Source organism: Mobula hypostoma, chromosome 8, assembly GCF_963921235.1.
Source record: "Mobula hypostoma chromosome 8, sMobHyp1.1, whole genome shotgun sequence".
NCBI classification, from domain to species: Eukaryota; Metazoa; Chordata; class Chondrichthyes; order Myliobatiformes; family Myliobatidae; genus Mobula; species Mobula hypostoma.
Genome location: NC_086104.1, coordinates 29964665 through 29980962, shown reverse-complemented (window position 1 = coordinate 29980962; position 16298 = coordinate 29964665). Strand labels below are relative to the sequence as shown.

At 36.4% G+C, this 16298-nt stretch overlaps 2 protein-coding genes across 8 annotated transcripts in view; both read left to right on the top strand.

Annotated features, from left to right (window-relative positions):
- foxn2a (forkhead box N2a) overlaps positions 1-8943 on the top strand; it is a 65825-nt gene extending 56882 nt beyond the window's left edge. For all 5 annotated transcript variants that reach the window (XM_063055632.1, XM_063055631.1, XM_063055630.1 and 2 more), the window contains one exon: positions 744-8943. In XM_063055632.1, the coding sequence (XP_062911702.1) occupies positions 744-1152 (409 nt within the window). In that variant the 3' untranslated portion in view covers positions 1153-8943. The remainder of the gene's footprint in view (positions 1-743) is intronic.
- A 5916-nt stretch (positions 8944-14859) lies between these two features.
- Positions 14860-16298, top strand: part of ppp1r21 (protein phosphatase 1, regulatory subunit 21) — an 84552-nt gene continuing 83113 nt past the window's right edge. For all 3 annotated transcript variants that reach the window (XM_063055624.1, XM_063055625.1, XM_063055622.1), the window contains exon 1: positions 14860-15394. In XM_063055624.1, the coding sequence (XP_062911694.1) occupies positions 15341-15394 (54 nt within the window). In that variant the 5' untranslated portion in view covers positions 14860-15340. The remainder of the gene's footprint in view (positions 15395-16298) is intronic.

The following is a 16298-nucleotide window of genomic DNA, read 5'->3' as shown; positions in this document are numbered from 1 at the left end:
ATTTGGAAATAAGTTAGCCAAAAGGTTTGCGAAAAATTCGGAAGACTGATTGCCTTCCATTAACTCTTTAAAACCCAGAATACATAAATTATTTCTTCTGCTTCTATTTTTTTAAATCGATAAACTTCTGTCTTAATTTTTCATTAACCTTTGACTGTTTATCACAGATCTTTATCAGATCATCAATCTTCGCATCTAACATCGTCAAAGTCTCTTCATTCTCTGTTATCCGTTTATTGTATTCACAAAGTTTTTTGAATAGAATCCGATTTTACATCCATTCATTTAAATTCAGCGCTGAGTTGCCGGAATTTCTGCTGGAACTCCTCCGAAAGTTCATTTTTATGCTTCCGAAGTGTCTCCATAATAGATTCCAAAGTTATAGGAAGGTCCTCTTCTTTTTTAGTAGCTTTGGCACGACTCATCGTAAAAGTAAGTTTTCAAAACAAGTTGGAAACAGTAAATTAAGTAGAGTAGGAACAACTATAAAAACGCTACTACTCCATCAACAGCCAGTAGGTTTCTGCTCTATCCCCATCTAACTTGATCCCTTGATCAGTCATTCATGTAAGAGGCCAATTATTTAAAAACAATAAAATATATTTTCCCTCTGAAATGGCGTTGATTGTTGTGCAGATAACCCTCACGTTTACTCTTAATGGATTCTAGGAAGAGTTTTGGGTTATTTGTGCTGTTCTGAAGATGAATCTCCCTCATTGATATTTTATATTTGTGCATTTTAGAGAGAATGTGGAAACTTCTCCGTTACAGAAAGATGGCAAAAGTCTATCTGGCTTACCAATTATCAACAATGATCCAAAGGAAGATCACAATTACAGTGCAAATGGAACCGTCTCTCTTCGCAGTGAATCGAGGTCTAGTGTCTCATCCTTCTCCTCGGTGGATGAAGTCTATGAATTTATTCCAAAAACTAGCCGGCAGGGAAGTGATGGAAGTGAAGGTTTCCATAGTGATGAAGAGTCTGAAGCAGATGATTGTGAGAATGAGTCAAATAACTTGCTAGGTGCCAGTGCCTCTAATGTGTTACATTCAGCTGGAAATAGCTGCAGAACAATGCAGCATGAAGTTGATGAAGAACTGAAGGAAGCTGCTGGGTCACTTCTGCATCTTGCTGGACTCTTCAGTCAGTAAACCAGTAAAAAATGGACATGAAAGATGTTGTGCAAAATAGCTGGTCTCCTTACTTGTCCCCCATTGTGTGTCAATGTGGCAATATTCTTCAATGGAATCCTCGAATGGAAGATAAAAGCCATACAAAGACAGAGGTGTTTGTTCTTCTGCAAAAACTGCCATATGTTTGCACCTTTTCTGAAAACAAGCTGGTTTCTTTAGTTGTATCAATTCTTTGAATGTGGACTTCTAAAGCACCCACTGATTGCTGCAAGTCCACAACACATGCGATGAATCAGTCTGCATGTCACAGTAAGAGGTCAAACTTTTATTGGTTAAAACTGCAACTGGGTGCAAACTGAGAAGATTTTTTAATGAAAAATTGAATAGGGTTGTAAAGGGGTGATGGGGCTTTGCAATATTTTAGACATCTCGGAGATTGTAAACAGTATTTTCTAAAACTAGCATGTTGGTAAAGATGCTTAAAGTTAACCATCTCTCACTTTTTTCCCCCTTTTTTCCCCCAAATATGCTTATCTTGGTTCTTAGTGAACAGATTTGTTGCCAGTGGCACAGCACAATTAAATAACCCTTGACTTCAATGAGGAATTGTACCAACAGTTCTAAGGTGCTGACTTCACTGACATGAGCAGCCATCATTAAATACAGTTCTTCATGCATAGATGAACTCAGCTAACCATATGACTGTGGGATATCACAGCAATTCAGTTCTTATAAATATATAAAATACTTAACATTTTCCAACATGCAGCACTATATGTGTTGGAAAGTGGTTTAATTTTCCTCCATATACAGCAATTCATGATATCCCTTAACTGCTGTCCAGGCCATTTGAATAAACTCATGAAGATTATGATGTTGCTGCACTTTACAATGGAACAAAGTTGAGAATGCTATGCAGTTTATTATTTTTAAAATATGTCGTCGCCTAGTCATGCTTCCATGATTCTGTTGGACTGTGTTGGTTATTTGCAAAAAATATTGGTGGGAGAAGATTGGTTGTATATTTTAAATTGTTCAAACAAAAATCTCAGTCGGCTATATTAAACTGAAAATGCATATATTGGAGTTGTATGATAGCACAGCTCTGTAGTGACTATTGAAAGACATTACTATATCGATCATAACAAAGAGGGTAGATTATCTTCACATATTAAGCAAGCTATACCTCTCAACATGGTATGTAATTTAGAATTTAAATCAGCATGCAAAACAAAAGCATCTTACTACCACGTTTTTTATATTAAAAAGTTACTAAAAATGTTGAGGTACATGCTACTGAATCGTAAAATTCTAATGCTTATGGGAATGATTTATGACCTCCTCTAAATCCACTGGCCAGAATTGAGACTTCTAATTCATTCAGTTGTGCTTATTAATTTTGCTTCTTAATTATGATGCTCCTTTAAAAATGTTTTTTGTTCTGCACCACACTGTAACAGATGCAGAGTTGGTCAGCTGTACATTAACCTTTACCAATACCTGAAATGAGTATTGTTTTTCATCTTCACCACAATAAGAAACCACTAATGAAAGATCAACTTGCTGCAAAGCATTTATACTATGTTAGGACTGTACTATTTTGTGCAAATTTTAACATCCTTTATTTGGATTGTTGATCATGCCTCAAGTTATGCAACCCTGTTCAGATATGGTCTGATGTTTATCTTGTCTGAATATTTCACAATATTCAGTCCTACTTACAGTGGCAGAACTTTTTTTGTGGTTGTTTGTTATCGGGAGGTAACTAGGAACTGCTGACACTTTCTCTGGAAGCTCACTTAGCAATGTACGTTAGGATAATTTTATAGTGTTCCATTTTTGTTTGAAAAAAAATTGCACTGTTATGCATTGTTAATGTGCTATTGCTGAAGCAGCAATATTATATTTTTAGAAAAATATAATATTGTAAATCCATACTTTCTGATACGCTTAATTGTCATTGGGCAGTACTAAATCCAAGGGTTAGGATTTAAATTTAGTTACTGGCTTTTGTGGAACAAATGGGTGAAAGAAAAGGGGAAAGAGGAGAATCATATTATAGCCTGCTTCAACATCCTGTTCACTTTGAATCCTACCTACTTGCATTTCTATTGTGCACTGCAACTTGATGTGTTTCTCATTGAGGATCTCATAAATCTGTGCTTATCTACATAAACGTGGGTATGATTAAAGAATGTACTTCTTAACCTTGAGATTCAGATCAGTAGTTGTCAGGTGGAACAGGAGACCTTTCAAGATCAGTCAGAGTCTATGTGACAAAGAGCAGCAGTAGTTATTGTACGGAATATGTTGATTTTGTTGCCCTGTATTCCATTCCCAAACTTTGTCAGAGCCCGTTTCCTTGATTTGCCCTTTGACGACAAACTACCTTTGCTGCCCACACTGGTGTTGTTGAATGAAGCTGTACTGTATCTGCCAAATAACTTCTACTTTTGCCCATGTCAGATGAGCAACCAAGAAGTACCAAGCAGATGAGTGATGCACAAGAGATTTTACACCGATCTGAAATTTGAGCCAGTGAGTGTATCTGCAACTTCTTTTACCTTGAAGTTGAATGGAAATTAAAAATCCATTTTAAAGTGACATTAAATCCACATTATAGAATCTCTTTGTGGATATGGAAGTTAATATTTTAAAAAGAGAACATAAGAAGCATTCAGCAAATCGGATAGCATCTGTGGGTAGTCACCAGAAGTAAATAGTTAATTTTGTTTTATCCCAGATTAAAATTCCATTATGTGCCTCTTTTAATGAGTTAACAATTCAAACCATTGATTTTCCAATCAGCATAATGTCTCTGATCATCAACCAGAGACAGTAACTCAGTGTGTTTCTCTACAAATACAAGAAATGCTGAGCATTTCCAGCATTTTTTTGTTGTTTGAGATTTCAAACGATCACAGAATTTTCTCTCCACACTCAGGAGTTCACTGTCATTGTTATACCTTTTTATTATCAATGAATGTTTTTGGGCCATCACATCAGGCTCTCTTAGGAGAAATTGAGTTGAAAATGATAAACATGAATCTTTTCTGAAATTGCAGCATTTAATCCTGGAAATAAATGTGTGCTATTTTATGTAAATATCCTTTGTTGGAACATTTTCTGATCCTGTGCATTTTGGAGATTTGAAGAGATTCTTTTTGGGGAAGTGTCAATGGAGGTAGTATAAATATAATCCAAAAGGTTCCTTCATTTAAAAGAGCAAAAGGCAACTGCCACAAAATTTAATCTGCAGTTGGTCTTACAGCTATATGTAATATATAACACAAAGAACTATTTGCCAATACTGAAGAACAGTTGCCTTTCTATTATTTTTATTTTTTAAAATTCTCTTATCAGTATCCAATCTGGAAGATTTTCAGTAGTTTCTGTATGGTTCTGAAATCCTGTAAGACTAGCAGAAATACATGTCCTTTGCAAAGAAGGTTATAGCTTCATGTTGCAGTGTAATGACGATGGCCATGTATTCAAGGTGCTCAGCAATAGGCAATTCCTGTTGGTAAACTGGCATATCTTAACCAGTCTCTAGTTTTCACAAAGAAATCTATATGGAGGCAAATTGTATGTTTGAAAAATTCATCCTTGGTTAGTAGAGCTAAGCCTGGGCAAGAATAGCAGCCTCCAGTTATACACTCCCCTGCATATTCAGTTCCTTGTATGGAACAGCTAATTTTCTCATGTATTAAGTACTATGGCCAATGACTTTCCTTCTACAGGTAATATAGTAGGATATGTCCATTATACTACTTCAAATGCTATTGGCAACTTTAAGGTGTGCTGGAATTTAATTTGCTTGATTTTAATTTCCGTATTTTTTCCTGAACCAAGTTGATGTCTCTTTTGACAACTTTTGCCACAGAACAGAGATTAAGTGCCCTGATAGTTTATTCAATTATTTTCTCCTAAGAAAATTGTAACGCATACAGAGGAAATGTGACATTATATCATTTACTATGTTAACATTTAGCAAATTATTTGATTAATGCTCCACTTCCACAGTGTCCTAAAATGCAATTTATTAATAAGAAACTAAATTTGAAAGGCTATTATTTTCACATTTTCCTCTTTTTCCTGTATATGCTCAATCCATTTTAAATTGGAATTAAATAATTATCAACTTCAACCTGGGAAAGCGAGCATTTGTATTATGCTTCTCAAATATATTTTAAAATGTTGGAATATCTAGGATAGGCAGCTGCAAAAAAAAAACAAGTGCTATAGTTTCAAGACAATGACCTTTCAATAGAACTCGGTAAAGTTAGAAATGAAATAAATGAAATGGTTTCCTTTCTAACTTTTCAAAAATGTAAATGTGGCACTGCTAACTGGTACAATGAATAGTACCAGCACAACTCCCCTGCACAGTCTTCCCCCTTTTCTGATCTGTTGGCAGTAGTTTAGTGTCAATATAAATAGGACATACTTAATCAGCTGGTTTATTAATGCACCATTGTCCTGGGAGTGCCTCCTTGCCAAAGGTTGAGAAATCAATATCTTTATTTTCTTTTGGTTGCTTATAGAATGCACATGGAGCAGACTTTCTTACTAAGAATCTTGTAAGCATTTTGTTGCCAAGATTTGGGCCACATTGAAATTTAATCAGATAACTGAATACAATTTTTCACATGTTTATTAGGTGTGGAACCTATTTACAGCTTATCTGGCAATACACAACTATGTATATAATGACTATTGCACACCAAAATGTGGCCTCCTGCATGAATTTTCTTAACATCATCCTAACCTTCCCAGCACCCCACCATTGCATTCTTTAATGTACAATGGTTATACAGAGCTACAAAATAAATACTGTTCATAAACAAAACATCAAATCAATAATTATTGATTAAAATGGCTGCCATAGCAGGTAAAATGGCTATTAGTACAACAGGAGTAAAGATGATGTTTGTTTACATGTGCCTTTGTTATCCGCTGAACAATTTGAAATCTAAGCAAGCTATTTATCAATTAAAAAGAACTATTATTTGATTTGTTGTCTCAATGTTTACTTTCTGTACATGTTTATTGGCAAGAATGTTTTGGTGCTGGGCAAATGCATGTTTCCCTCATCAGAATAGACTTTTTATGTTGTATGACATTGGCTGGCCATGCTGATTACTTTGTCCAGGCATACATTCGTATCTGAAGAGATAATTTGACAATTGAAACTAAGGCCATAATTTCTGGACAGTTACAATGAATTAATAGCTTCAGAGGCAATGGTAGACAGAGCAGAAATTTTGGCTTGACAATTTTCTCCTTCGCACGCTCCAAAGCTGTTATTTACTTGGATACAGTTTCACAGGTATTATCAAGGGTATTTGATGCTGACAGCACCTAACATTGCTGTAGCATAGTACTTCTTAGAACTAGGAAAGTGAATTATAGCTGATTTCCTTCAATAGACCAGTCATGCTGAGCCTAGTGCAGCATCCCTTCAGCAATTCCCCCCCCCCCACTGAAATCAGTTCATTTAGCATTGACTAGATGCATCCCAGCCATCTGAGCAACAACTAAAGAATGTCTTCTCTTCACAAGAACTGGCGACATTTACAACTAATTTCAAGAACAATACAAAAGATTTTAAAATTGATTCTTCCACATTGTAGGAGTGCATAATCAGCATGTTTACATTGCATCACTGGACTGGGACAGCATGCAATTCAGATTGCAATCTGGCAGGGAATTTACAGACATGCTTGCATGCAGGGTAGAGCTAGTTTGTTCCCAAACCAGTACTCTGATTACTGTTGGCCTTCAATCTGCTGTAGCAAATACATCTCTGTTCAGATGCCTGCCATGGCCAAAAACAAAAATCAGCCACAGTGAATATAGCATCTGTCATGTAAAACAGAGGACTGCCAAAAATTCTTCCCCGATCCTAAATGTGTTTATTTTAATTGGCAGTGAAGACAAAGGTGATTCTCTCACTTGAGTGAATCTCTTTTTCATTATTTGTGCTTTTGCGCGAGGTTGTGGGTCAAATTGCTATATACTTCTGTGGGAATTAACAGCAAATGCCATTTCACTTTAAGGAGATGATATCAAGTTTGAGACTGATAGAAATAACCCAATAACTGCACAACAGGTCACTAATTGGGTAGGATCATGAATAGCTTTCATGATGTCTCTTTTCAGCCCAATCATTCTAGCTTGAGTTGCAGTGTGTGGTATTAAATATGGAGCCCTTTTTCTCCCCTTCGAAATGATTCAGAGTTTTGAATTTTCCATCCAAGGTTTTCAAAATTTAAAACTCGTTACCCATTAAAGTGAGAAGCCATGTCTGGGATGTGTCTCTAAAGAATTAATTGCTTGAATGCGCATGTTTTTATGCTCTGAGATTTGTTCTGACACCTCTTCTGATGTTTTGTAATGGTGAAAACCCTTCTCAACATATTGCCAATGGAACAAATGCAATGGGACAAAGTCAGTATATTTTGCATTCTGTGATTTCAATGATCAAAATTGGCAAAGCTAATGTTTACCATGGTATCTTATTGCCAGAGCTGTATATCTGAAAACATTTGGTTTTGTTAAACATTGATATTTTATTCATCAAACTAGCATTGGCTTGACCTGACATTGTGTGAGTTATATCTTTATTCTATTTTGTTGAATGTTACATGCAGTAAACCTGAATGGTGCTTGGGTTGCTATAGGATAATAAAACACTTTTAAGCTAAACTAGTAGTGAAATGGACTGAGAACTTGAAACTCAAGAGAGGTAACAAAGCAATTGTAAGGATTTAAAATGTTTTTTCAATACTTCCTGTAATTATACTTTCTAACCAAAAATACCTGCTGAAAATTTAATATGCCAACATAACTGGTTTGTTTCTTTGATTAATCAGCAAATAATTGCTTTTGGCATAATGGGGGAAGGGAAAGAAATGTGTGACTTCCTGTGTTAGAAAATATGTGCTGATTGCCTCGTGCCTACAGTGTAATTTTTTTTCAACAGAACCTTTTGCCAATCTGATTCTTTCCAACAAAGGTTGTTGGAGTTTTTGTTTTAAAAAATTTAATTTTACCACACAAAACATGTATATTACCCTTTGTTATTAAAAATGCTTATTTTCACCAAAGATGCACAACTTGCATTCATATGGAATTACTGAATAAACCTTTTTAGTTTGCAAGTTTCTGGCTATGTATTCCTAAATTTATTCATATGAATTGTATATTTGGTAAATATAGTAAATTGGTTTATTGCTATCACATGTACTGATGTACAGTGGGGAAAACTTGTATTGCATACTATTCACACAGATCAATTTATTACAACAGTGTATTAAGGGAGTACAAGATAAAACAACAACAGAATGAAGTGTTACAGTTACAGGGAAAGTGCACTGCAGGTAGACAATAAGGAACAAGGTCATAACAAGATAGATTGTGAAGTCAAGAATCCATCTTACCATACAAGAGAACTATGCAGTTAGTCTAGAAGCTGTCCTTGAGCCTGGTGGTGCATGCTTTCAGGCTTCTGTATTCTGCTTGATGGTAAGGGGCAGAATAGAGAATATCAGGTGGGAGGGGTCTTTGATTATAGTGGTTGTTCTCCTGAGGCAGCAAAAAGTTTAGATGGAATCCATGGAGACGAGGCTGATTTTCATGATGGGCTGAGCTGTTTCCATTACTCTCTGTAGCTTCTTGCAGTCATGGGCATACCAAGCTGTGATAAATCTAGATAGGATGCTTTCAACGTGCATTGATTAAAAATTGGTCAGGGTCGACAGGGACATGTCAAATTTATTCAGCCTGAGGAATGAGGAAGTAGAGGCACAAGTAAGCTTTCTTGGCTGTGGTTCCTACGAGGTTGAATCAGGTCATGCTATTGGTGATGTTCACTCCAAGGAACTTGAAGCTCTGAATCCTAATCACCTCAGCATTGTTGATGTAAACAGGAATATGAGGACTGACCCCTTTTCTGAAGCCAACATCCAACTCTCTTGATTTGCTGACATTGAGGGAGAGGTTGTTGTCATGACACCATGTTGCTAGATTGTCTATCTCCTTCCTATATTCTGACTCCATCATTATTTGTGATATAGCCCACCGCAGTGATAACATCTGCAAACGTGAATCTGTCCTGAAGTCATAAGTATAGAGGGAGCAAGGGGCTGAGAGTGCAGCATTATGAAGCATCAGTGTTGATAATAATCATGGTAGAAGTGTTGCCTGTCCGTACTGACTTTTTTTGTCAGGAAGTCAAGGATTCAGTTGCAAATTGAGGTGTTCAATCCCAGGTCAAGGAATTTGGAAATGAGTTTCTTTGAAATTATAGTATTGAAGGTAGAGCAATAGTCAATGAACAGTAGTCTAATGCAGGTGTCTTTACTGTTCAGATGTTCCAGAGATGAGTGTAGGGCCAGCGAAATGGCGAATGCTGTGAACTTTTTTTCAGCAGCAGGCAAATTGTTCAATTGTCAGGTTATGCATTTAATTGTGTTCTGTGTTTACTTAGAGTTCTGACAGCACATTATCATTGGATCAGTTTCAGGAATTGAGAAAAGGCCAGAGAGCCACCCTGACATCTCACTCCAGTAACACTTAACCTGAAGAGAGTGTGTCTGAAAATTATGAATTCTGTTATGTTAAATTTTAGATGTTTTTCCATCATTGAAGCATATGATATACTCTATGTCAAGAGCTCAAGATATTTTCACTGGTGAAACTAACTGAGCAACAATTTAGTTTATGAATTACCCCAAATAAAATTGATGAATCTCTAACTTCCTGACAAAATGTAAACAAATTACACCTTCTGGGACCCTGGGAGGGGAGGGGAAATATGGTCAGATTATTATCCATAAATATTGATGATTTTTCTTTATCCATTAATAATTTGATATTTATTGATATGTTTGGCTGTTTTTAGTAAAGTGGTAAACCAGCTTCAAAATGACTTTGTTTCTTGACTTTTGTTAAGCTTTTAGGTTGATTAATCCTTAATTTTGCACACCAATTTACAGATTGGCAACACAGTTAAACACATAATTAGTTCTAATGAAAGATACTCAAAATGTTCTTTTCTTTAACCAAAATTCTGGTCAATCTGCTGATTTTCAGCAATTTCTAATTTTTAAGAAAATTTCAGATTTTGAGCGAGTGCAGTATTTTGCTTCTGAGTATAAACACATATAAACACAGTAACATATGGCCTCTTACGTTACTCTGGAATAGATAGCTAGCCTGTCAATCTGGCTGACTGATGCAAAATCTACAGAAGGAAAGAATAAACATGTGGTTAATTTCTACAAGATATTCAGTAAACCTATGTGTAAAGATTCAAGATTGTTTAATGTAATTTCCAGTACACAAGTGTAAAGGAGAACACAATAATAAATGGTAAAGGAATTTTGTCTACTAATCCACCCCCATAATTTCTCACTCTGTTGGGCCTGAGTGAATTTTAACAACAACCAATTTAATCTTTATTATTGCTAAGACTTCAAATTAGATGCATGATTAAACCTGTACCTTCCTACTCCACTACATGGATGTACACTGTTGCAATTAGGATGCCACCTAGTGGTTTATCTTTTATAATATAGATCATTAAGAAAGAATGAACCTCCAATTAAATAGCACCTTTCAGCACAATTCAAGAAAATGAAATAATTTTCTTTTTCAAGTATGCTTGCAGATCAGTTGATGATCTACCAGATTATGGGTATGCACAGTATGATGTCAATAACAATGAGATAAATGATTGTGTAAATTATATTTATTCAAGACAGAATTTGGTATGGAGTCCCCTACTCTTTTTGCAGTGGTGCTAAGGAACCATTGGGGTCAGATGGAACTTCAGTTTAACGTCTCAAACGTAAAATAACACTTTATATACTTTGTCATTACAGTGTTAACTGTCACCTTTAAAGTTGCACTCAAGGATCTGAAATGATGCTCAGAGTCACCACTAGCTGATTCCAAAGTGAGGGTTCTAATATTGAACCAAAGCTAATATGCAATTAACTCAGCGGTTAAGCTGAAAACCATATTAAGTTGCCAAAAATAATGACAAATCATTTTATGTATTGCACATTATTTACCTAAACTAAATATGCCAATACCAATCTTAAGACAAGAATTTGTCATCTGTATAACTTACAATTTACCCTGTTCACCCTCAGGAATTAAGTGTATATTTATCACCACACCATGTATTGTTTGAGTTTGCTCAATTTATGAGCCAATCTTCCTAGTCATATTGGTTCCATGCCACAGAAAAAAATTATCATTTTAAAGCACAAATGTGTCTCGGGAGGATGATGACAAAGACCAACCTAGGATGGCCATTTGACAATTGTGGCACACCTAAACCTGAAACAACATACTATGAGATTACTGGTACTTTTTGAAATGTGAAATAGCCTTCACTGGCCTTAATTTCAAGTTTTTAAACTTTATAAAGCTGCTATGTGGATTGCAATGTTCCATTGCAAAATGCACTAAAAACTCATACGTAATGCTCCATCAATGGTAGAATGTTTTATAGAAGTGCTAATATTTATCTGCATCATGTCTAACCAGGTTTTTTTAATACCACATGCCATGTAAGATGTCTGCCATAATGGTGAATAAATAAGAAAATGATAGTGTCTGAATACGGTTACAGGTTATGGCCAGTGAGTATCATTATGGAGCAAAGTACATTTTGATCCTCTACTTTTCAACCTGCAGCCATATTGGTACAGTTAAGTAAAGAAGTCCACATTGCTACTTTTTCAACTTGTAACCATATTGGTACAGGTAAGTAAAGGAGTCCCTATTACTACTTTTCCAGCCTGCAACCATATTGGTACAGGTAAGTAAAGGAATTCCCGTTAACTACATTTTCAACCTGCAGCCATACCCGTACAGGTAAGTAAAGGAGTCCCCATTAATATGTTACTTGAAAATAACACTGCATATGTTTGAAACAAAGTGTAGTATGTATTGCTATATAACTCACACCAATAATGCACCTGTGCATCGGCCATTTAAGCAGCCAACCCAACCCCCTGTTAATATTATTAAAGCAAAAAATAATGGAAACACTCAATCAGGTCAAACAGCAAATGTGAAAATGAGAAGTAATGTTTCAGTCTTTGACTTGAAACTTTAACCCTGTTTATATATCCACAGATGGTGTGTGACCTGCTGAGTATTTCCAACATTTTCTGTTTTTAATCTGAGATGATCAGCACCTGCAGTGTTTTTTTTCACTAGCTCATGTCAACTCCTTTTGCCTTCTACATAAATAATCTAAGATTCATCACCATCTCACCAGGTTAGTCACAATTCCAGTTAATTAGCATATTCCTCCCTCTGGGTGTTGCTCCTCACACTGCAAAACCTTGACTGAAGCAATCTTCAGTAAGGAATGGTAATCCCTTCTTAAGAGGAATAGTTAGCTAATGTTTTCCCTAGTACAATGATTCCAATTTATTTTTTTTCCCAATAAGAATTAATATTCCACTTAGAAATACTGTACTAAACCAGGTTTTTTCCATGAAGGAACTGTATTTTTCTATTGGCTGTCTCCCCATAAATCAGTCCAGATTCATAAACATGAAAGTCTGCAGATGCTGGAAATCCAAGGCAACATGCACAAAATGCTGAAGGAACTCAGCAAATTAGGCAGCATCTATGGAATTGGATAAACAGTCGACAGTTCAGACCGTGACCCTTTGTCAGATTCATGTTCCATTTATTTCTCAGTTACAGGAAAATTATTAATGGACTGAAATACTTACTTCAATGTACACTAAAAATGACTCCGAGAAACTGTTCATAATGCAAATAAACTCCTGGTCCTGTTTTATTCCCTTTTCCCATCCAACTCCCCCCCCCCTACAAAATCATAGAATTTCTCCAATATAATAAAATGTACTAACATTGATTCTATTATTTTTCTCCAGAAAATCCATTGCAACTAATCTTCTATGCAACATCAACATATCCTTTTCCAAAACATCTTTCTTTCATCCAGCCTTCCCTCCATCTCCTCCAATTTATAATCATTCTACTGTACATCAGATGAAATCATTTAGATGATTAATAATTTATGAAGACAAAAGCAATGAATAATGCATCAATACTTAGGGGTTTCTATCCATTAGTCTAAAACTCCAGTTATCAATGGTACAATGCAGAGTACTCAGCCAAGTTAATAGTCAGAATGATGCTTTAGCATCCTGACTGACTGTGTCATCACCTGGTATGGGAACTGCACTACCCTCATTGCAGGGCACTGCAGAGAGAGGTGCGGACAGCCCAGCGCATCTGTGGGTGTGAACTCTTCTCTATTCAGGACATTTACAGTGTAAAAAGAGCCCAGAAGATTATCAAGGACTCCAGCCACTCCAACTACAAACTCTTTCAGCTGCTACCACCTGGGGAATAGTACTGGCCAGGACCAACAGGCTCTGGGACAGCATCTTTCACCAGAACATCAGATTTATCAATAGACATTGATCTGATTGTGTACTTGACTGTACATATGTGTACAAAACGATTATGTATGCAATCTTACACATTGTCCCTCCTTATTGCTTGTACATTGTGATGCAGACACAACATAAAGATTTTCTACTTCCATGGATATAAGAATTAAATAAATACAAATACAATTCTTCTGCACCTTTCCTACTCATCTTTTTATTGATTCATGGTTTGGGATGTGGGTATGTCTAGCAATTTTTGCCCAAAATCATTTTCCTTTAAAGTGATGGTGGTAAGCCACCATCCTGAATCACTGCCACCATCGTGGTCACAGTATTCCTACAAATCTTTTGGTTGGTGAGAACCAGGATTTTTAACCCAGTGTTGATACAATGGTTATACATTTCCCAATCAGGATATTGTATGATATACAGTGGATCCCACAGATAGTGGTATATACATTCACTTGCTCCCCTTATCCACTTTGGTGGTAGAGCTTATGGGTTTTGGAAGTTGCCAGATTAATTGCAAAGCACTTTGTTGATTCCCTCCACCACCAACACTCCCCAGCTCTCACATCAAGTTTTATTTTTTTGTTAGGTCACTACTTAAGTAACTTAGACAATATAAAAAAATTCAATTATTTTCAAAACTATAAGGAAGCCCTTGTCAACGACTTGAATTCAGCATTATTAAAAAATTCATTAGGGATGTATGTTTCGAGGCCTTGTATATTAAGATGTCACTGACTCCCTGATGCAACGCCAGGCAAGGTAATAAACAACATAAACTACAACGAAGTTGTGATTTAATTTATCAATATTCATTATAACGAGCTATCAATAAGTGTTGAGTTATTTTTAAATGATAGAACGAAGCAACAGATATATGCAATCCAAATGGTCACAATAAAACATAACTCTTTTATAACCCCCACCACCACAAGATTTCTGAATAGTATTTCTTTTTTTATAATTTAACCTACCTGATTTTTATTTCGAGCTCCTCTCAGACTTGCACTATTGGGGATCTTTACAACCGTTCTGTGATTAATACTTTATCAGGAGTTTCGCTGTGTTTATCCTGAAGCAATCTACCGACTACAAGCTCGTTGCCATGACAATTTGGTGCTCCAGCGTCCTAGTCACGTGGGGTGCAGAGCAATGCTGCAACGCACGTGACCGAATTCAAGGCACGCGGACTCGTTGCTGTGGCGACGCCGTCCGACGAGTCGCGTGGTTACGTCAACGTGTTTTGCGCCTTGCCGTTTGAACCAGCTCGCAGAGCCGGAAATTGTTAATCCTGGGGTGCGAGCATTGAAGTGGGCCCTAGCACTATCTGATGAAACCTGTCGGATCTGAGTTACACCTGACGCCGAATCAAAGGAAACAAAACCAGCTGAAGTATCCGTTGGGGGGTAAAAGGCCCCGACGTGAAAAGAAATCAAGAATTGTCCTGAGAGTGCGATTGAGTCGAGGGCGCAGTTCTATCAAAAAGTGGAGTGGACGGGCCGGAGGGGTAGTGGCCACGAACAGAGTGAACGGGCCGAAGGGGCAGTGGTAGCGAACAAGTGGAGGAAGCTGAGAAACATCATTTTGCTGAATCTCTGCTGGTTGGCTACCACTATCTCGTCCTCTCCCAAAAGATGCTTTGATGTCATTCACGCTATCTGAGTGAGAGAGGAGAGAGCCCCCCGGTACTCCCGGGTGATGAGCCAGGTTGTGACCGCCCATTTTATAATAATCGTTCAACCATGGCCGCAGATTTGCAAGCCAAGTATCAGAAACTGGCTCAGGAGTATTCCAAGGTTGGTGGATTGGCTCCATTGTGTTTTCCTGTGTTGTTTTTCACGATGCTCATTTATTTTTGTTCTGATCTACTTTGGAGCAGATGAACCACTATTATCCATTTAAAGAATTATGGGCTTTCATATTTGTTGGATTGATTTGTTAATCGTCACTAAAATTTTGAAAAATAACTGGGAATTAAATCATTTTCTTAATGAAGTTGAGTTGCATTTTAGTTGTGACTTAGCCTTTGGATATATTGAGAAGTATTTGAAAATATGCACATTGCAAAAGCTGGAAGTGTAACATTTCTAAAAGTGAATGATTAATTCCTTTTCGTGAACAATTTTTGTTAGAATTAAGATTTTGGTCGGCATGATGTTTTAGTGTGTTTTTTTGCAGTATGTGGTGTTGGGTGGGGAATATATAGCAAGGTAACCTTGCATTCCAATTTAATGAAGTAAAGCAGATGGAAGACTTTATGTTCCACAATGTTAATAGAATAATTGCAAGTAGAGTAAAAAAACTAAAAGTTGTCCCCTAATTTAAAATGTTATAAGAAAGTTCACTGATACTAACTGCAATCTATAGGTGGTGTGTATTGATTTGACTGCCGTTTAGATTTTGAAAATGAAATTTAAAATTAATTGTATTGATTTGGTTAATTCAGATACATCTAATTTATAATTTGGGTATTTAGAAATATATTTGACATGGTTAATTAAAAGTTAAAGGTTGTGCAGGTATAGATAAGTAATGTAATTTTAGTCACAACTGTCGAAGCATCTGTTCACCAGCAACTTTGATGTGTGTTGTAAGATTAAATGTTGCTTGAGCGGAGTATCGGAGGAGAGTATTACATCCCTCTGACTGTTTCATGCAGTTATTAAATGACCAGTTGAAGATTAAACAAAAAGAAAATTC